Genomic DNA, 22,221 nt, shown 5'->3' on the forward strand with positions numbered 1-22,221 from the left:
ATTAAATCAATAAGACTAATTTTAAAAGTTACATTATCAAATGGATACATGGATAAAGGCTGAATTTAGACTGCTGAGCTGCAATATATGGAGAAATAGATGGGTTATAGAAAAGTGCAAAGGAGTGTTTCCATCTGGGTAGCCCAGTGAGTATCAATACTCATGGGAAAACACTACAGTTCCTGGGATGTTTTATAAGACTAGGCTACAAAAAAAAATTTCAACTGCTAAAGTTTTAGTGCAGCACCTTTCAGGAATTAGAAATATTTTAAACTATTACGGTTAATCACAAAGAATGATTGAATTTCCATTCACTGGTCTGTTTTTTTACAATACGTAATTAAAATTCCACTTCTCAGGATATCCACATAACTGACCGGTATCTCACAAATGAGGTTTCGCTATAAATGGGATTCACAAATTCTAGTCAATAAAATGCTGCCAGTAGTACAATAAGAGAACTGCAAATTCTAGTTCACAGCACAAGCTTTTAGCTCCTCAGAATATTCAGGAAACTAAAAGTTACATGCTAGATAAATTATTGTTCAGACATACATTGAGGTTATTTGACTGAACATGAATGTTTAATATCTTAATTGGCATCAGTTTACTGCCAAACTTTTTACATGCTTTAGTTAACTTCTCATGTTACATAAACATGCTGCTCAGAACCCTTATACAATAAGAATCCTGTTGCCTTTAACATGTTAATATGCATCTTGCCTACCACCTCAAAGTATTAATGTGTAGTCTCATTTAAAATAAATACATTGAATGGGGTTGGGGGCGGGGAGATTGAGAATTTGATGCATGCTTTATCTTGCATCAGTAAAAATACTAATAAAAATTCATGTTGTATAAGGGAATCTTCCTATGCAATTTAACTTGGTTCTTTTACTATATTTTTCTTCTCTTTATCCTTTTAATTTCTGTTTTAAAAAACTGCACTCAAGATGCCTTTGCAGCTTCTCCTGGAGAAGCCCCTGCGGCACCTGAAGGGGCAGCAGCACCAGCTACCCCAACCCCTGTAGCAGCAGCACTTGATGCATGTTCAGGAAATGGTGGGTTTTATGTCATTAGTCTCGTGTGTGTGTTGTAGTATTAAACTACATGGCAGTGTGTTTTTTTTTCTGAAATTATCCGTCAATCTTTTTTTCCCCTCAGTACATAGTATTCATTGTAGTTGATCAAAAGCATAGAACTTTGAAACAGAAGAGCATTCTTCACATAACTGCATGTGTCTTCTGTCAAAGCCGGTATCCTTTCTCCGTACATTTATTCAGTAGCACTACTGAATAATTTTGACAATGCTGAGTGTTGTAAGCAGCAACAAGTTTAATATCCTGTTAATGTTTTGGAGCCTAACCTGTTTTCTTCCGTTATCTTCATCTGCTGCATTTCAATCTTGCCAAACCAACCTTTCAAAAAAAAAAAAAAAAAAAAAAACCTTTGCGTTCAATTCCCCAAACTTTCCACCTTTATAAAATACTTTATTTTAGAAAAACCGCTGCATAGCTTTCCCAGATCAGTAGGATAGATGTTACAGAGAAGTCAATAGCCTAGTCATTGTGTGTATCTGCTGTGTATGTATGTTACCCATAGTTATGCTTGATTTTTTGCTAATTTCCTCCCTTACTGATCCTATATGTATATATTCTCCGCTTTCCTTTTTACAAGACCCCTTTGCCCCATCTGAAGGTAGTGCAGAGGCTGCTCCTGAGCTGGACCTCTTTGCTATGAAGCCAACTGAGACCAGTGTTCCTGTAGTTACCCCTACTAGTGCAGCTACTCCAGCTCCCGCAACTACTCCTTCTCCAGCTGCCACTGCTGCCACTGCTACTGCTGCTACAGCAACAACCACTACCACCACAGCCACCACATCTGCCACCACCACTACCACCACTTCCGCTCCTCCTGCTCTAGATATCTTTGGTGGTAATTGTTTTTAAGTCTTTGATTCTGGTGGATTGAACTCTGGTTTGTCAAATAAATGTACAGCATACACTATCATTATTGCATGTATACTGTATATTAGAAGGCTCTTTACAGACAAAGAGCCAGTCTTTTAAAATTCTCCAAATACGATGTGCAAAACTGAAAAGTTACTGCTTTCAGTCCTGTCTTCCAAAATGAGTTAGACATGTATGTTCTTGGTCTTAGATTTATTTGAGTCTGCTCCTGATGCTCCCGCAGCGCCTAAACCAGATGCTACTCCTAACATAGACCTGTTTGGTACAGGTAAAGAGAAAAAGATCCTTTCCCACAATGTAGTGGGTTTTTTTGTTTGTTTTTCCCTTAAATGTCCTCTCATTTGACACTGTTACAGCATAAGCTGACTTTGATTTAAACACAGTACTTACTACTTCTTGGTTTTTCTTTTACTTCTGGAAGATGCTTTTTCATCTCCACCACATGGAACTTCTCCTGTGCCTGAGAGTTCTCTCACTGCTGATCTCTTATCTGGTGAGTGCTTGTTTCACAGGACACTACAGATTTTCAGTCTTTTCCCAAGTAAAAATAAATGATTGATTCATACTTAGGGATTTGAAAGGGGATTCTCAATCTATAATACCTCAAATGTTTCAATGATAAATTGTGATGCATGTTATTCCTGAAGAATATTTTCTAATGGTCCCAATAGACAAACATGTCTTAAAAATAAAACTTCAGATTTAGTGTCAGCTAACGTTCAGTTTGCCAGCTCCACTGAAGTTATCTATACTGGAAGTAGATGACATGTATGTTTAGCCTTAATTTTTCAGAAAATAAGTGCTACACTGTGCACAACAAAGCTGTCTTAATCATAAACGGGGTTTTAAAAAACTAATATATGCAAAACTTCACATACTTTCTGATTGCAGTGTTGTAGATTGGTATCTCAACTAATGTACAAGTCCTGTGGTGCTAACTGGTGGAGTCTAAGTGTGGATTTCAAAATATTTAGTTATCATTGCTATTAACTTGCTGATACTAAATATTATCTGTCATATGCCTACTGCAGTGGATGCATTTGCAGCACCATCTCCTCTACCCGTTGCCTCTCCAGCAAAAGTGGATTCTTCAGGTGTGATTGACCTATTTGGTGGTGGGTATTTCTCCTTCCTCACCACTTGCAAGTTAAATCACTTCATTTCAAATACATTTACGCTGTTTTCATGTTGGCAGTTGCAATTTCCTCTTTTCACAATTTAGCTTATGCAGTGTTGCAGCTGAACAGCTTTGTATGTATTGAAGTCTTCCTATCCAAAAACTCAATAAAACTTAAACTGCAAATAAATGGTTGCAACACTTCTATTACATTATCCATTCTCATTGTATTTACCATTCTATCATCTATATTCAGTGCATGGGTTATGTTTCTTGATCAAGTATTTGAGTTTTCACTCAAAATACATTATGTGTAGCTGTATCTTTTCATCTTCTGTTGATGTTTCTCTGAGCAGCTTAACTTCTGTAAGCAGCTGGAATTGGTATATAAACTAAAACAAATTGGTAAATGTGAATTCTACTAGATTATATCGAATTGATCTGAAATGGTGGAAGTTAGGGTAGGCATAGCCAACTCTTAGCTTTTATAAGACTTTATCTGTATATGCCAACACCACAGAATTTGTTTCATGTATTATGAAGCTATTTCTAAACTTCAGTGAAACAGTCAACTAAAATGACAGGCTTGTAAGTTGTTAAAGAGCACTTTCAGCTCTATATACTTTTAGCTGGAGTTATCATTGCCTTTTATTTAATCCATTATGTGGATCTGTGTAAATGGCTTAACTCAAGTCAAAAATAACACTGTAAATATAGTTGGGGTCTCCTATTGGAAAAACCCACCAGTTTTACAAGCCTCACAGGTGAAGTGTTGGTCAAAAAAATCACTTGTATTTCCCATATGAAAATCTTTTTTTTAAAAAGTGTTGGCTTATTGCCTTATTTCTCCACCTTGACTATATGCAATCAAAACCACTTTTTCTGCAATTCTGTCTGAGGTTCCCAAACATGTTTGCTCCTCATTCTGTAATTCTACCTGGTGAATTAAGTTGTCATACTACTGCTATTCATGCATTCTTTTCATAGCAATGATGAATCAGAGTATTTATGTTAAACTTTTTTTTGCCTTTCTTGCTGCATTGTGGAATTTACCCTGTAGATGCTTTTGGAAGTAGTGCTTCTGAACCCCAACCTGCAACCCAGACAGCTTCTAGTTCCTCAGCTTCTGCAGACTTACTGGCTGGTAATAAATACAAATTTAAATAAAATTTATGTACTTCATTGTGGAAGAGTGTTTTTTTGGATTTTTTTTTTTTTTTAGGTCACACTCCTATTTTATTTCAAAATGAACCTTCATTTTGCAGTGAAGTAAACTATAAATGTTGTTGGACAGCAGCAAAGATTTCATAGTATTAAACATTCTTAAGTAGCTTAAATAAAGCTTTGTATAACATCTTACTACTTTCATGGCACATCACCTCCTAAGTGACTGCATGATCATATTGTTCTCATCCTCTTATTCTTCCCTTTTCCTAACCCTACTTCCCTCTCCTTATTTCTCCTAATCTCCTCCTGTTGGTTCTTCCTTTAGGTTTTACTTCAAGGTTGGAAATAGGTATTATATCTATTGTACGGTCCCATGCATATTTGTGTTGCTATGCAAGTAAACAGGATAACTTTAGTTCCAGGAAACAAGAGTTGATTATATAGAAGTAAACTTGCTCTAGACTAGTTACAATTTTGATAACTTTGGGGTATAACTGCTTGTCAGTGTTATTAAACAAACCTCTCCATGCTAAACACTTGTCCTGTATCTTCGCAGCTGTACAAGCGTTCTTTAACAAATGGAAGTATCACCATTTGTAGTTTATTTAATTTCTGACAATATTCAGATAGTTATTTTCAAAGCTCTGAAGGTATGTTAACTAATCCTTGCAAACATCACTTACCCCATTTTACATTTTGGCTAACTGAGAAGCAGAGGATAACTGCTGTTAGCAGTTTTGGGAGAATGATCTATTGGACTAAATATGTTCAGTACTGTACTAGACTTAATAAAGTTCTGTCCAAAAACTTTGCATTGAGGAAAAAAGAATCCAAACCGTGCATAATCAGGATAAGGTCAAACGTGATACAAATATCTTAAACAATGAAAATATCTAAATGAGCAGCTCTCAAAATTAATATAAACTGAAGATTTAGTGAGGTGATCAGAACCTCACAACTATTATGTGGTACTGCTATGCTTCTGTTAAATCAAACAATATAAACTCATTTGAATTTAAATCTGTTACTGCAAAGGCATCTCTACTTGAATTATATTAGAATACCTTAACATTGCACAGTTTGGGGTTACTGATCAAAGTGGTCCTACTGTACTACTTGTGCTGCAGATTATAGCTAATAAATTAAGGTCACTTCTAAGTGATGGCTGCAATATCAGTGCATAATTTTAGTTTTTAGATGTTCCATGGAAAGTAGGATGAAAAGTTATTTTCTTCTGATTTAATTGATCCAAACTATGTGGAAAGTAAACTCATAGTATCCCTCGGTAAGAAGAACTGGGACAAAGGACGCTATTACAAAGGAGCAGCATAACACCCTCAGCATTCAAAGTGTTTGTCACTCTTCATATCAGAAGGGATTGTAAAAACCTGAACTGTGCTGAGTATGGCACCAAATCAAAACTGAGGTTGTTGTGCTGATTTTCAAGTTTAAGATGACTGCCTCATGTCAGTCTGATTCCTTGAAGCTTCGTTGCCAAGTGTACATGTAACACACTATTCCTTCTGGGGGACAAGTATGACACTCTTTTTTTGCTCTTCTTCCAGTAAAAATAAATGCACATCAACCAGAAATATCCATGTTTACAGCCTCCTTCTTCCACCACTAAGTATTTGGCTTTCTTCTTTGGTGTTTACCATGTGCCAACTTCGTGAGCAGTACCCTTTTTATTGACTTACATTAGGCAATGACCAACTTGGAAGTATTACCTTTTTATGCTACCAAACCTGATGTGATGGCATATACTGGCTCAGATAACACAAGCTAACTGTTCTACACCAAACCAAAAAGGCCACTAAATTAGTGGTGGAAAAAGTTCCTAGCCAGTTTTCCTCTAGTTTCAGGAAATACATTTATATATTTCTAAATGGCCAAAGAATAGTCACTAACTCACTGTGACTTTGGTTCATCTAGAAAATGAATTTGGCAAGTCCAGTAACTAAAGATGTTATCTCTTCTCCCTTGAGTTAGCAGATTGAACATGTTACTGCTTTTCTAATACTGTACTCCCTTTTTAAATCCCTCTCATATATATGGGCTCTTAATTCAGAATTAAAGTGAAAATCTTTCCTTGCTACCTTTCAGGTAACTACTTCATGGGTGCTTGGGGTACAGCAGCACTCCCTCGTTTGAAGTGGTTTCCATTGTATGTACAAGGTTTTGAGTTTTGTTGAATCGCTTTCAGCACTCCCAGCTATAAAAACTGTTCCAGCACTTATGAACTATTTGGCCCTATTTGTTAAGGAATATTTGTCCCTTAAATATTTGCATACTGTCATCTTTAAAGTAAGGTGGCTTAAATCTTTCTCAGCTGGTCAATATGGATTAGGTTTTTTTCCTCATCCACGTTCTTATATGGTCCCGTTCACGCAATAAGTCCTTAAATAGGGAAGCTATCCTCTAAAAGATAGGAATGACCATTTTTATTTTGCAAGTGCTGAGTTTCTTTTGGGGTAAATCCAAAGGAGAACACATCTCCCAACAGCATCTAAGCATATGCATGAAAAACTTCGTTGCATGACAAGAAAGTAAGTGCCTGTTCCAGAAATGATTACATATACTGGTTCCAAAACAGCTGCTTGAAGCTGGGTATGTGGATAAACCAGGAGCCATCAATAAAGACAGTCCTTGCCTTCTAATTTAGAGTCTCTCTTTTTGCTAAGTTTCTTAAATGACAATTTTATAGGAGTATCTGTAGCCAATTTCATGAATGAGAACAGTGTTGGTTACTTGTAGGAATATGTAAAATTGCAGAAAATGTTAAAGCAAATTTAGCAACCGATTTTCACCAGTCTCCATGTGGTGAAATTTTGGAAAGTGTTAATCTGTTTGAAAAAATCAAATCACAATCTTGTGTATTCAGGCTGAAAGCAATTTTACTCCCAAAAATGCAATTTTAGCATGAAAATGTGGTCTATCTAGGAATATAGAAATTCCTTGAATATTTTGCATACTCATTAGTAATTGGAGTCTTCAAAATATATTCAGTTTTCCTTTGTATTGGTGGGGGGGGGTTTGAAAAAATTGGTGAAGTTTGTATTAAATCAACACTTCAGTGTATAAAGGATGGAGGACGTGAACCTGTTTTTGGGATAACTGAGGCTTAGTTAGAATTCATCAGACCCACAGTTGCCCATCCTACCCTGCATTGAGGTATGTGATCCTGCCTTTAAGCTTTATTCTTTCAATGTTTCTGGATCCACATGTTGACATGTCTGTGAAGAGAGGTAAAATTCCAACAGCCTCACTTACTATTTTTTTTCCCTGCTTACAGAGCTTCTACGTTTTAAATCCAAAATGGATACCAGTGGGGTTTGAATAACAATTTGGCAGATACAAAAGCTCTGTTAAACCATAACAGCATATTGCTAAGCATTTGTTTGCCTCAGATAATGGCAGATGTATAACCTGCAGCATAATCCAATTCTAAATTTAAAATCCTCTTGATTTATCATAGTTCTTGAAGGCTTGTCGTCAAGGTTTTTGAATGTTTTAGTGAAAGTGCAGGGGGATCTGAAGTTGACATGTTTCCTTCAGGACAATGTTTGAGAGCCTATGGGATGCTGTAAAGGCAGCTCATCTCCCTCATAATTTTGTCTGGGCTCTAAATCTTAGTGAGTCCAATGACTGCAGCTGGTATGGGTCCCTTGAAAAAGAGGCAGTTTGAGATAATGGGGGTAATTCAAGTCTTTGTCCTAGCAGAACCCTCAAGTGGATCTGCTAACAAAGGGAAGTCAGTTCAGGTTCTGGAAAAGTGATATTCTTTCTTTAGCCATTTATATGGGCTACTTAATTGTCTAGTTCCTAATTACCTTATCAGGGCCCCAGATAGAGCATTTGGCAGCTCTAGATCACGTTAATTGCAATTCTCTAACTTCTGTGGACTGGTCACTCTCGTCTCTGTCCAGGAATTGTCAGTCTAACTTGAGATGGAAGGGCACTAATTAACCAGGTGTCCACGGTCAGTGAGTCTAGCATAACCAAGACTGCAGCTGTTTTAATTACTAGAAATCAGGGGCCTTCATCAAGGATGAAATAGTGGTGTTCCTTATCCAACTAGCATTGATTCAGTCTTTCCTAGATATGCTTTGAACAGGCAGGCTGTTATGCCATGTACCAGCTCCTCTTTATCTGGAGATAACTGGAATATAGTGTCTTCTGTGATTGGAAAAACACTTGGAACATCATGCTGCTGGCATGATAATCCTTGTTGCACCATAGTCTGGAAGGGACCTTGTGGGTCAAAGAGTCCAGTCTCCTGCTATCACAGATAACCTCATCATGTAGTCCTGGTCATAAATTTGTCAGGCTCCATCTTAAAACTAGTTAGGTCATTTGCCCTCACAATTCCTGTCATAAGGTTGGTCCAAAACCTCACTCCTCTGATTAGAAACATTCTTCTATTTTCCAGCCTAAGTTTATTATTGGGCTATTTATACCCATTTGTTCTTGTGCCAATATTGTTCTTCAGCTTAAATAACTCTTCCTCCCTCTCTGGTGTATATCTTTCTGATGTATTCATAGAGAGAAGTCTCATCCCTTCTCAGCCTTGGTTTTTCTAGGTTAAACAAGCTAAGCTCTTTTAGTCTCCTCTCGTAAGATAGGCTCTCCATTCGCCTGATCATCCTAGTAGCCCTTCTCTGCACCTGTTTCAGTTTAATTCAAATTATGCTGTTATGCATCTACTAGGCGTAGTTGCAAGTAGGGTTTGACTTTGTCACCATTCTTACCCAAATCTTTGGGAAGGAGAAGTAGCTACCCATTGTGACTCATCGGGATCTTTTAGAAAGGCATGACTCCTGCCAGGTTATGTTTTTCGGTTACCAGTATTACATGATTGCTGAGAGTGGCTGATTGCGGTTAATCAACATTACTGTATCACTTCTCAGTAATCTATTAGTGCATTCATATTATAGAAAATGGTGTCAGGATCGTTCCAAAGCTACTATTCCTAGAATAGTGGGCTAATGAAGTATACTTTGGGAATGTGATGTGCTTCTTCAAAAGCTTGGGGCAAAAGTTTGATTTGGGGTTAAACTGCTATGAGAAACATAATGTATATTACTGTTTTACAATAACTTTTGGTGAGGGTTTTTTTTTAACTTCCTAAATTTTAACACTTTTTAAGAAGTATTAATTATTTAAATTGAAGGTAGTCAACTTGTCCAGTGTTCTCCAAACATACAGGTCTGGCTGTCTTCTTCCTTATGACAGTAGTCTGACATTTGAAGGTACATATTACAATTTGCAAGTGGATAAAATGTCAGTGTTTGATCTGCCATAATCTCCCTAAAGTACATCAGTTGCCATGTGGTGGTGGTGGTGGTGTTGTTTTAAAAATGTTAATAGATTTGGTATCTTTAAGCATTTAGCATAATGTGTACACTACAAATCTTAACAGTTAAGTCAGTTCCTCCTTCACTCTTTTCACAAGATGACTTCAAGGTTCTGATTTTCATTCTTTGTGGCATCACTAAACCCTAATATATGCTGTGTCCTCAACCAGTGCAACCAGAATCCTGACAACCTGAAATTAGTGCAACAAGAAAATACAGTATTGTACGTTGCTGACTATTCTACTTGAAAATGGACCTTGTGACTAAAATCTACACTGGTTGGTCTCCCAAAGTTGCTAAGCACCTGCAGCTTCTGTTAATTTCATTGAGATTTTTGGGTGTTTCACACCTCTGAAAAACAAGCCAAAACTATCAATCCATATCTTGCTGGCAGACAGAACTACTCAACTCATGTTACATTGGCACAGAACTATTTTTAGAGAGAAATGTGGTGGATTATTGCTTTTATTTCAATTTTTCAGGGAAAACATTTAATGTTTTTTAACAAGAGGAAAATTTAAATCAAGGAGTCAGTGGGAAAAATGCTGTAGAAATGAATCTCTAAAATCATATTTTTCTTATTTACAATATTTTATAGTACTTCAAAAATCTAAAATTATAGTTGGAGACAACTTAAAAGCCCAGACATGTAAAGGAAAGTGGTACCATTAATAGACATCAATGAAATTGAGGGTCAGGTTAGATAAGCAATTGAGAGAGGTGCAAAGGAGTCCCATGTGCTGTAGGAAGTAGTGATGGTGATTCATTTGCTTGGTTGGTGAATCAATATGCAGTCAGTATTTAATTAATATGAGATTAAGAGGTACTGTTGGCATTCCTGGCTATTCAAGTCAGGGTCATTAAACAACTCATGGTACACTTTCCTTAAGAGCTAACCCCAGTGTCCTGACCAAATCCCAGTAACTGCATTCTGCCTACATAGATTACCCCTATCATTATAATTGAGTAAGGCGTATTTAATATTTATCTTACATTGTGCACTGAATGTGCTATTAAACTGCTGTGCTCTATCCCAGAGGTGACTGCATTTCATTTGTGGGTGAAGTTACAAATTAGGTTTACAATGCAATCTTACGATTTTTGCAACCCAGAACTTGTCAGTTACAGTATATCTTCCTTTAGCTGGTTTTAGAGTGATTTTTATTAGAATACTTTGCATTACATCAAGAGATGCTTATTATCCAATATCAGAAAGCATAATGATAGAGCAACTATTATGTTATGGCTTTAAGAACAGTAAGTATGTCAAGGCTTTTATTTTGTGATTCCATCTGGGTGCATCTGATCTTGTTTAATGTAACTTTTTTTTTTTTTTTTAAAAGGCTTTGGAGGTTCTTTCATTGCTCCCTCTCCATCACCATCACCAGTTACTCCAGCTCAAGCCACCTTATTACAGCCCAACTTTGAAGCAGCTTTTGGAACATCACCATCAACTGGTGGCAGCTCATTTGATCCATCAGGTGAGGGAAGGGTTTCCCTTGTGTATCTTCAGAACAAATGTGTTCATTCAACAGTAACATAAATGATACAATTATTACTGCTCTTAATACAAAGGATATAAAAATAATTCTCATGGGTATCGGTGTTTCCCATCACTTATTCAATTGAAAGAGAAAATACCAGTTAGTACCATAAGCATTCACCAGCAGTGGGGATAATTCTAGGAAATCTTTCCTTGTTCCCGTTACCTTTTCTCAATTTTTAAGCAGAAACCAAGTAGAAGTGTGATGTCATCTCTTTGCACGTGCTTCTCTGCATGACTGTTAGGAGTTATCAGAGGAAAAACACAAACACTTTGCACTGTATATTCAGTGTATAGGCATGTGACCTTGCTGCTGTTGCTGAAGCCCTTAAGTTTGCATGGCACCCAGGGTTACACAAAACTGAGATCAAGATAGTGTTCTTTGCTTGACATAAAGCTTAACTTTTCATCACTGCTGTCATTTTGTTTGTATCTCTTCCATTCTACACTTTCCATGCTGGGTCCTTGCTACAAATTTACGATTGGTGAGTTCTGCAACTAAATGAGTAAGAGAGAAATCTGAGTAGTACTGCTGCTTGATTATTTTAGTTGCTTGCCAGTGCATAATATGCTACACTTGCCTGTTGAAATAACATTAGCATGCACATCAGATGTGGATCAGAATATTTACTGTGGTGAAATAAAGTAATATAGGTTACTAAAAATAATAGTGGGCTAACCAAGCAACAGAGAAGCAGTTTGAGTTATGATATGTAAACCTGACTCCTGAAGCGCACATCTGCTCTGGGGAAGTTAGATCTGTCAGTGTGGATGAAAAGTACCAGTTATATCCCTGTTGATCCCTTTAATTGATATGTTAGAGAAACCTGTTATTGGTTAAAACATTTTAAAATCCTTTGTCTTCCTGGCTCTCCTACTACAGTAACTTGTACGTCTATAAAAAAATTTTTTGACATAGCTTTTCTAAACCCCTTTGCAAACGTGTATACGTGGAGAGGCAATGTTCTGGGATTTTTAAGTTTACCAGGTTTAAGGATGCATTTGCAACCATTTAGGCATGTATTGTTCGAGTCTTCATTAGTATATTTTTATTTCAGGGTAATTCTACATTTCAGTGTGTTAGTAAAATACCATGCATGCCGTGTCTGCATTCTTTCATGTGAAATTACATATTGGTAATACCAGTGTAGTGATTGTCTGTGCTATGATCATTTGTTGAGTAATACTAAAGGTTCTATGCAGTGGTGTTACTTAAAGGAATATTACAGTAAAGGTTACTATCCTAATCTACTGTCTCCTTTAAATTCTAGTGTTTGATGGTTTAGGTGATCTTCTTATGCCAACTATGATTCCATCTGGTCAGTCTGTAGCAGCTTCAGCTGCTACAGCTTCAGCAGCAAGCAAAGGCCTTGGAAGTGATCTTGATTCATCTCTCGCAAATTTAGTAGGCAGTAAGTCACCCAACTACTGTTGTTGTTGTTGTTTTTTAAGTGACTTATGATCTTAACTACTCAACTCATTCAACTTATTGGTAATTGTTTTTGAGTACATAAATATAGCTATCATTTGTACTTTAGCTCAGTCTGCAGCACCCCACAAAAGTCCTGCCTCTCTGTGGCAGCCATAGATACCTTTTGAAATGTCAAAAAAGGGAGGGAGGGATAGCTCAGGGGTTTGAGCATTGGCCTGCTAAACCCAGGGTTGTGAGTTCAATCCTTGAGGTGGCCATTTAGGGATCTGGGGCAAATCTAGGGATTGGTCCTGCTTTGAGCAGGGGGTTGGACTAGATGATCTCCTGAGGTCCCTTCCAACCCTGATATTCTGTGATTCATTGGATTATGCTATAGTCCTTCTCTGTAGGAGGCCAAGGTGCTTAGGTTTTCAGAGAATGGAAGTTCCTGGTCTCATGTCAAAGTTTGATCCACATCCTAGAGCTTCTGTTTTCAAGCACACTAAATTGGTCTGTTCTATAATCTAAGGGACACTTACAAATTTGTCTCTTGAAAACAGGTTTTCAAGCTTTGATACTTGAAACAGACTAGAGTACAGATGGGAAAAATAGCACTTGCCATTCTAGAAGTGTACAGTAAGCTGAAGCGGTTACTAACAGCCATCAATCAGATCTGGTAAAAGTCAGTGGCGGCTTAGTGATAGCTGAAACAATAGAAGCCACCACCCAAGGCACAGGCCAGCATGGTGAGGCCTGAGCAGAGGCAAAGCCATGTGATTTAAGAGTTTTCTCTGATTACACATGTAAGGACTGCACCTTTGGTTGGTTGCAGCAGTGTCCCTGTGGGAAAGGAAACAAATATCAAGGAGAAAATCAGCAGACAACAGGAGATGCAGCAGTGCATGGCCCTGGGAGGAAGAGTTTATTTTGGGCAGAGTGCTCACTGAAAAGGCAGACTTTGATTTCTGAGCAAGAAAACTATTTATACTTTTTCAGGGAAACAGGACTTTGTATTTTCTTTGTAAATAAACAAAAATACACACACACAAACCACCCCCAAATTTGTATAATCAATCTCTTCTCCTAATGGAAACAACCCAACAAGGCCGTGAATACTGGCCAACTGCTTGGGCCAAGGGGTAACCATCAGGGCCAGCTCCAGGCACCAGCTTCTCAAGCAGGTGCTTGGGGCGGCCGCTTGGGAGAGGGGTGGCAGGTCCAGGTATTCGGCGGCAATTCGGCGGACGGTCCCTCACTCCAGCTTGGAGCGAAGGACATCCCGCCGAATTGCCGCCGCAGATTGCGATCGCGGCTTTTTTTGTTTTGTTTTGTTTTTGTTTTGTTTTTGTTTTGGCTGCTTGGGGCGACCAAAACCCTGGAGCCGGCCCTGGTAACCATATTTAAAATGTGGTTGCAGTCTGAAAAAAGACCATAGAAATTGCACTGTTTCATGTTTCTCAATGACATCCTCTAATATGTACTTGCTTTACAAACAGATTTTTTTTTCTGTCAGCCCTAAAAACAGTTAACTGATCAACAAGAACAAAGCCGGCTTCTCTTCTTCTATGCACGATAGCTTGTAAATGGAATTCCATCCTCCGTTACTTCTGTGTATCTGTGGGCAGTGGGGATACACCTGTAGGATCTCTACTGGTGATGTAGGAGAAGGAAAATATTATTTTTAAAAAATTCTCAATCGCTGGGATTCCAAAACCTTTTAAATTTAAGTCCACTTAACTCTGTTCCTTACAAACTTAGAGAGCCAGTTGATGCGCACATAAGTCCTAGCCTAGCAGTGCAATGCAAAAAGATATTTAAAATTTGAAAGGATACTGTTAAAGACCAACTTGTTTTCACACCTACACCCAGGTGGCTGGAACTTCTCACAAGTATGACATAAAAGATAAACACAACTTGCCACTTGGATCCATAACTATATTTACGTTTTATTTTGCACACATACATAAATACACAGTCAAGGAAACGAGATTGGCTCTTCAGTCCTCTTAATTTTTTTTTGTATGTTAAAGAAATGTAAGTTCTTGGAAGAACAAGTTTGTCATAAGGAAATCATTGAAAGTGGTGAGCTTCAGATTTTTAACTTTCATTATTTAGAGGGCTTTTAGAAAAAATGAGTACTATTCCTAGACCTGTGCTATTGGATCAGTTTTGTGCAGGTGCACAGATGTTGTTACATTAAAAGCATTTGACAGAATCCTTCACTTAATTTTATAAACAAGTAACTCTGTTATTCTAATTTCATTTCTGATTTTCAGATCTTGGAATTTCTGGCACCATATCAAAAAAGTAAGTTCTGAATTTTGGGTGTTTATTTTTTTTATTGTTTAAAAATGCTGGTCCTTGTAACACATAAGATTAATAAAAGTGAAAGATCAGAGAACTTTTTTCCCATTTTGTTGGGTGTATTTGACAGCACTTTGAATGTAGTCAGTTTCACTATCTTTCTGGCACAGTCTATTGGTTTCCACACTAATGGGGAGATATACTTTTAAAGAAATAAGAACATGGGTTTGTAAAACCACAACAATGGCAGGGTAACTAGAGACAAGTTTAGGTTCTTAAACTATATGAAATATATCGTTTTGAAACTGATGTAGTGTCCAAGTTTATACAGTCCCTTTTATCTTTTTGTTGACTTTTATATTTAGATACATTTTCTGTGATTGGCTTGACTCCACTGACTACTGAGCTGGTTCACAACCTCTCCTTAGACTGAACTAAGAGGGGGAAAATCCATGGTATTTTGGCTAAGGTCTTATTTCTTTGAGAAAAGGAGAATGTAAAATTACTTTAATCATTGCTTGGATCTTTTCCGCCTTGCTGGGTTTTGGGGCGGGAGGGTGTTGTTTTTTTGTTTTGTTTTGTTGTTCCTAGCTTAGCTGGTTTTCCCACTTTCTTAGTTAGACTCTAAAACAAAATCAGTCCCAATTTACTGACAAAAGGTGCAGTCCTGGCCTCCATTGAAGCAAAATTCAAGTTGACTTCAGTGGGGTCAGGATTTCACCCCAAGTTTCCAATGGATTCTTTCCCACTTGTCCCATCAAACAAGCCTTACATCTGTAGAGCCATGTCTCTCTTAAAATCTTCACTTTGAGTTTTACCGTTTTTACTAGTTTGGGGTTGGAAGGTGGAGAATTCCAACACTGTCCAGGTTTGAAGTGCTACTGGTTTGTCATGTGCCTCAAATCCTGTTTTTTTTTTTTTCCTGCAGTCTTTTGTTAAAACATCTAATGTTGGACTACCCCTTACTAATAGTTGTTCTGCATCTAGAAGGGGTGAAAATATTCCTCCTTTTTTCTATGAATGTTTTTTATAGATCTTGTATCCTACAACTTGACTGTTCTGAAGGGAAAAGCCATCCTTGTCTTCTGCTGCAGCTTTCTGAACAAGATTCTTAACTGTGAAATGCCTTTATCAACAGTTGAATATGCAGTGCCAATCCCTCACTTTTTGCCTTGATATAAATTGTATCCTCCCCTGTAGATTATAATACCATACAGGTGAATGTGAATTTAGCACTAAACAATGTTTTTGCCTTCTCCCATATTGCTAATTACTCATTGGTAATGAGATTTAAAGGCTTTCACCATTAATTCTGTTTTCATCTTTTAATATAGACTATCATAAGCTTGGCAATTTAGTTGCCATAGCTAATGACCACTACTGAGATTGGAGATAATTTATTCACAACCTATGCACACTAAATGCATTCAGGATTTCTCAGTTGCCTATAACAAAAACTAATGCGCGTGCTAGCTTTGTTTAGTATTTATGTAAATTAATGTACATACATTCAGAGTGCTTAGTTTTAACATTCAGTGTACAGCTTTATTCTTTCTTATATCTCTGCTTCTGCATTTGAATCCCTATTAGGGGAGACCTTCAGTGGAATGCTGGAGAAAAGAAGTTAACGGGAGGAGCTAACTGGCAACCAAAAGTAGCACCTGCAACATGGTCAACTGGTGTTCCTCCAACTGGTCCCTTGGTATGTAGTTCAGTAATTAGTCTGAAGACTTCATGTCCAGCACCCACTCAAGTGATGATGAAATAGGAACAAATTATTACTATTGGGTACATAAACTGGTGTTCTTCCCTGTGTTTTCTGGGGGACGGTGTGTGTACGACTGTGACTATTAGTCAACATTAGCTAACTGTTAGACATGTTGTAATATCGGAGATACTTTAATTGTCTCTAAATGTAGAGAAATACTGTGGTATCTTCTATGACAATGTGACTAATGATGGAAAATGTTGATTTGAGACTACCAATGTCTTTGGGCCAGATCCTTAACTGATGTAAATTAGCATCGTGGAATTGATGTCATTTGAATTACACTGACCTACACCTGCTCAGGATCTGAGGTCAATCATTTCCAAGACAATAGGGTGTGGTATTTTCTTTTAGTAATTTATGAGCAAAATGTTTCATGCAGGGGGGGACATGTTTTGCAATCTTTGTTTCAGCTTCCATTTAATGTGGGTATGGAATTTTGATCAATGAATTAGTTATTATTTCAACTTTTTTTTCTTACCAGAAAGGTTGGGCAATATTCTATTATGTAAGTGAATTTCATTGTAAAGTTCTACTAATTCTACTTAAAAAAACCCTTTGCAACTAAACTTGAAAATACTAACTGCTCTTTGCCTGCACTACAGTTCTTACAGCTGGCTTAAAGTTAGATGGAAATTGTCACTAATATATTAATGTAGCTGTTCTTATATGCCTGAGAGTATGTCATTGTGACCAGATACTTAATCCACTAGCCTTTGTAGTACATTCATGAGAAACAACTTGGTAATAAGTTATTTTATGGAAGTCAAGTTAAAAACAGTTGTTTCAGGGTATCCTTGTTCCCAGCGATATTGAAAAAACTGAGGACCTGGATGCATCTGGAGATTTATAATGAGATGTGGAACTGCACTTCTAGTCACTCATTCAAACCCAGACTAGACTGGTTGTAACTGAAAGTAGTTGCCATCTGATAGGAATTCACTGGTCTCTATGAAATAGATTGGGTGGCTTTGGTAGAGTTCATAGTTCGCTGATATCTAAAGCCAGTAAAAAAAAAATTAAAACTTTGCCAACAAGGATACCAGTGACCTAGAAATGACTATGGAGATTGAAACCCTTAAAGTCCCTTCAGGTCAGTATTGGGATACATTGGCAGAGCAATATTGAAGCTTTAACAACTGCTGCTTATGCTGTTTATGCTTTGGCTCTGTCCAGGGCATCAATCTGACACTTTTTGAGAGTATTAAATTCACATGGTAATATTAGCTACATGATTCTTATTGCTGCTATTGTTTTAAAAATTAAAGTCCATTCCTACTGTTTATGTGAACTTTAATAGTTCTAGGATTGTTTAACTTTCTTTAAATATTCAAGAAGTTAAATTATTACTATATGTTGTCTAGTGCCTATAATGGAGGGTACTTATGGCACTGCACAATAACAGTAAAAGACAAAAATTAGTCATCAAAACTTATCTAAAGGTCCCTGTCTTTAGACAGACTACCTGTATTCGTATTGATGTCCATTCAAAAGCCTGGCTTAGTAAAAATATTTGCCAAACTTATGCTTTGGACCGTTGTAGGAGGATACTTCAAAGGCAGTGGTGGCTTTTAAAGAGTTGTTTTCACTTTCTTTGGAAGCCTGTTAGCACGCGTGTGCGCACACACACACCCCTTCCTGAGAAGGTATGCAACAGTCCAACTGCCTTGGCCCTGAAGCTAGTGATAGCTCTCCCAAGCATCCCCAGTAATTCTTGACGTTCTGCAGAGTTCAACTGAAACTAGATTACTGTTTCACCCTTTAGGGATTCAGTGACCGTTAAAGCAAGTTTCAGAGTAACAGCCGTGTTAGTCTGTATCCGCAAAAAGAAGAACAGGAGTACTTGTGGCACCTTAGAGACTAACAAGTTAAAGCAAGTGTTACAGCAGTTAGAGCAAGTAACACTCAGACCTTACAAAGGAATTTCTAAACAAGTTACATTTTACTCGTAGACCAAGCACAATGGGTAAAGATCTGTGGAAAATAACAGCTGCATGCAAATCCCTCCTTCCCTGGTCCTCACCACTCTGAGAACCCTTTGGGTTTTCATGAGTCCTTTCAGAATTTCAGGCCCCTCCTTTCTTCCTGCCCAGCCATACCTTTTTGTCCTGGTTTACGAGAGAGCCCCTGCTAAGAGCAGTACTTGTTCTTATAAAGTTTTAGCCCTCTATATCAGGCAAATGCCCTCTTCCCCCAAGTCCCTTGTCTTCAGGTCCCTTGTCAGGTGATTTGTTGTTTGGTCCCCAAACTAGGGACTCTAACTCCCTTGATCTGCAGCCTGCTCATTGCTCTAGGATGTATCCATTTGAATGGAAGACCATCTAGGTTAATAATAATGACTCTTAAAAGCTCTCCATGGTAAGCTCTCCACCAATGGGCACACAGATTTTGTGCCAATATCTCTTGGGTCTTTCAGTCAGATATAGAGGCTAAAAGGCAAAAGTGAAGGTGCAGCACTATTCATAATCAAAATGGTGTACACAAAAGAAAATGGAGTTTGCAGACTGATAGACACACATACAGACATACATTAATGCATCACAGTAATTAATTGACCAGGATCTGTAGGTTGCTGTGTTGCTCATCTTGGATCAAGATAAACAATCCCAGATGTATTATGTGTGACATGTTCTAAAAGGTCTTCATAATTTATTTTGTTTGGAGCAACAACCAATCAAGGGTGCTAATGTAGCATCATAGAAATGTGGGCTAGAAGGTACCTTAAGAGGTTACCTAGTTCATCCTCCATGCTGAGGCAAGGCCAAGTATAGTTAAACCATCCCTCACAAGTGTTTGCCTAACTTGTTCTTAAATGCCCAATGATAGGGATTCCACAACCTCCCTTGAAATCCTGTTCAAGCACTTATCTATCCTTATTGTTAGAAAGCCTTTCCTAATATATGACCTAAATCTCCCTTGCTGCAGATTTAAGCCCGTTACTTCTTGTCAGTGGACATTGAGAACAATTGATCACTATCCTCTTTATAACAGCCCTTAACATATTTGAAAAGTATCGGGTGGGAAGAAGATAAATAGGAAGTATTGTTGCAGTTCTGTACAGAAGATTTCCCTTGCAGTCATTTTCTAGTTGTATTCGATTAAGACATGGATAATATATTGAAGCTGTTTTCAGAATTAGGAATTCTATCTATAGAGCAGAACATACCTTGCAAATCCTAGTAAGAGGTGAATATCTAAAGTTTAATATTGAAATAAATATACTTTCTAGATACTTCTCTAGAAACCAAATTTTGAAGTTTCAAATGACCTGTTCTCAGTGTTTTGAGAATTAAAATGGCTGAATTGCCTTAGAGGTGAGCTGCTGTGCAATTTGGGCAACATCTAATACCTAACAATATTTAGTACAATAGTTCTGACCTTTTTGATCTTGAAATACAGTAAGATTTTTTTTTCCCCACTTTGATTCTATGTAATTGCAGTTGGATTGACAGAAATTCTCATCTGTGAGGTTTTTTTAAATTTTATTTTAGACTGGAACTGTGCCTCCAGCAAGTGCTATTCCTCCTGCCTCAGGTGTCCCCCCAGTTGCACAGACAGGATCAGGATTTGGAATGGTGAGTGATATTTTTCTTCATTAAAGAACTCTTCCTAATCAATTTTAGCAACCTTATATTTTTAACTTCTTAATTTTGCAGCCTCCTTCTGGACCAAGTGTATCCATGATGCCTCAGCAGCCAGTTATGTATGGACAACCTATGATGAGGCCACCATTCGGAGTTGCATCTGGACCTGGTGCACAAGTCAGTCTGTTTTTCTATGTAAAATAATTAAATGTATGTTTTAAAGTAGAAATAGGGTATTGGGGGCATGGAATGCAATGCCACTTATACAGCCATTTGTTGTGTAAGCTTTTCCTCCTACTAAACCCTGGCTGGAAACTTGGTTTTAAATGCTATCTATATACAGCTCTGAGTATATGATAAAGGAGAACTTTATTGTGCTGGCTTTTAATGCCACTGAAGTGTATGTAGCCTTATGAGAATAAATCACATGAAAATGTCCCTGTATATACATGATACTCTTTTCTTTGCCCAAATGGAAAAGTTGGGCGTTGAGCTACCTTCAGTGAGAATGAAGAGATGGATTTGTAAAGGCTCCCCCATCCAAGTATTACACCTTCCCATAAAGGCTTCCTATTTCGGTGTATCTCACTTAAACAGGTTGGGGATTGGTGGGTCACTGCCAGACACAGAGCAGTGTTATTGGAAGCATTTGCTAGAGAATAACTTGAGATGCCCTTGCTCTAAAATGCTCTGCATCAATCCCGTTCCTTGCCTGCTTGGGACAAACTGTCACTTAGGGACATCAGGCCCTAGCAGGAATGCTATATTTCTTACTTTATATACAGTGCCAAGCACAAAGGGGCCCCAGTGTTGGTTGGGAAATGCAGGTGTGAAGTAACACAAATTATTAACAATGTTATTGTGGTGTTTTAAAATATATCAGTTGTGGCTGTATTGCTTTGTATAAAAAAATATTAGTATAATGACACTACAGACAACCTACGGTGACATTTGTGAGGCATCTGTAAGATGTATTCTGTTAAAGATATAATCTTGGATATTCGGTCAGTCAGGTCACATTGTACTTCTGGTATAATTCAAAGGGAGAGTATATGGTATATGAGAGACAAAGAAATGTGTGTACTATAGGTGGGGCTGGTAGCACTGCCCAATAAAGTAGTCTGACACTTCCTGTTTTCAGTTGCTTATAACATTTTTTTGCCAAAGTTTAATTGTTTGAGGTGAAATTTACTATGCTGGGTGTTGTCTTCCAGTTGAAATGTTTTGGGAAGCTTCTGCCAAAACAGTTCAGTCATTGCCAAGAACAAGACTAGTGAAAAACGTTTTTCACTAATGTTAAATTCTGGCAATCATTTCCTTGATAAGTCCTGGCTCCCTCTTCTCTACCCCTCACCCCTCACCCCACTTTGGAACAGAGATTTGAGAAATTTGGCAAGAGGGATGCCTTTGTAAGGGATGTGTTGTTTGATATCCCTGTGAAAAGGTGCCCAAATTTGGCCAAGTTATAAACATTTGAAAAATTGCTGAAAAATTCCACGTGATCCTCTCTCATTCAGGGCACAGGATGGACCTTCTCTGGGGATGAATAAGGGTTATGTAGGGAGGGAATGCTGTTGTCTGTAGGACACCTGCTTCATTTGTTGCCGAAGCTGGGGAATGTGTAGTGAATGAGGTAGGGGACTGCAGGAAGAGCAAGGAAGGTCTCATGGTCAAGGCAGTTGAATGCTGCTTTGGGGAATTGGTTTCTATCTCTGCCTCTGCCATAGAGTTCCTATGTGATGCATAGCAAGTCCACATAAACCAAACTTCTCTCAGGTGGTCACACTAATTGTGTGCTTCTCATTTACTGGGTGCCTGACTTGACACTTGGGGTCTGATTTGCAGAAGTGTTGAGCAAAGCACTGCTTCCACTGACTTAATTACACCTGTGACTGATCATATAAAGTGCTATACAATGCAAAATACTCTGAAAAATCAGGTTCTAGGTGTCTCAAGTTGGGCAACCAAAATTAATGGAAACTTTGGACCTTAATCTCTCTGGC

The 22,221-nt window shown here is 37.8% G+C and overlaps 1 protein-coding gene across 1 annotated transcript in view; it reads left to right on the top strand.

The window, feature by feature from the left end:
- SNAP91 (synaptosome associated protein 91) overlaps nucleotides 1–22,221 on the top strand; it is a 146,946-nt gene that overhangs the window by 119,728 nt on the left and 4,997 nt on the right. The window contains exons 17-29 of the mRNA XM_054023734.1: nucleotides 954–1,061; nucleotides 1,678–1,935; nucleotides 2,161–2,238; nucleotides 2,392–2,463; nucleotides 3,002–3,085; nucleotides 4,148–4,231; nucleotides 10,952–11,089; nucleotides 12,423–12,563; nucleotides 14,839–14,869; nucleotides 16,457–16,568; nucleotides 17,119–17,142; nucleotides 20,126–20,209; nucleotides 20,291–20,395. Coding sequence (XP_053879709.1) covers nucleotides 954–1,061; nucleotides 1,678–1,935; nucleotides 2,161–2,238; nucleotides 2,392–2,463; nucleotides 3,002–3,085; nucleotides 4,148–4,231; nucleotides 10,952–11,089; nucleotides 12,423–12,563; nucleotides 14,839–14,869; nucleotides 16,457–16,568; nucleotides 17,119–17,142; nucleotides 20,126–20,209; nucleotides 20,291–20,395 — 1,319 coding nt within the window. The remainder of the gene's footprint in view (nucleotides 1–953; nucleotides 1,062–1,677; nucleotides 1,936–2,160; nucleotides 2,239–2,391; nucleotides 2,464–3,001; nucleotides 3,086–4,147; nucleotides 4,232–10,951; nucleotides 11,090–12,422; nucleotides 12,564–14,838; nucleotides 14,870–16,456; nucleotides 16,569–17,118; nucleotides 17,143–20,125; nucleotides 20,210–20,290; nucleotides 20,396–22,221) is intronic.

This window comes from Malaclemys terrapin, chromosome 3, assembly GCF_027887155.1.
Source record: "Malaclemys terrapin pileata isolate rMalTer1 chromosome 3, rMalTer1.hap1, whole genome shotgun sequence".
Taxonomy (NCBI): Eukaryota; Metazoa; Chordata; order Testudines; family Emydidae; genus Malaclemys; species Malaclemys terrapin.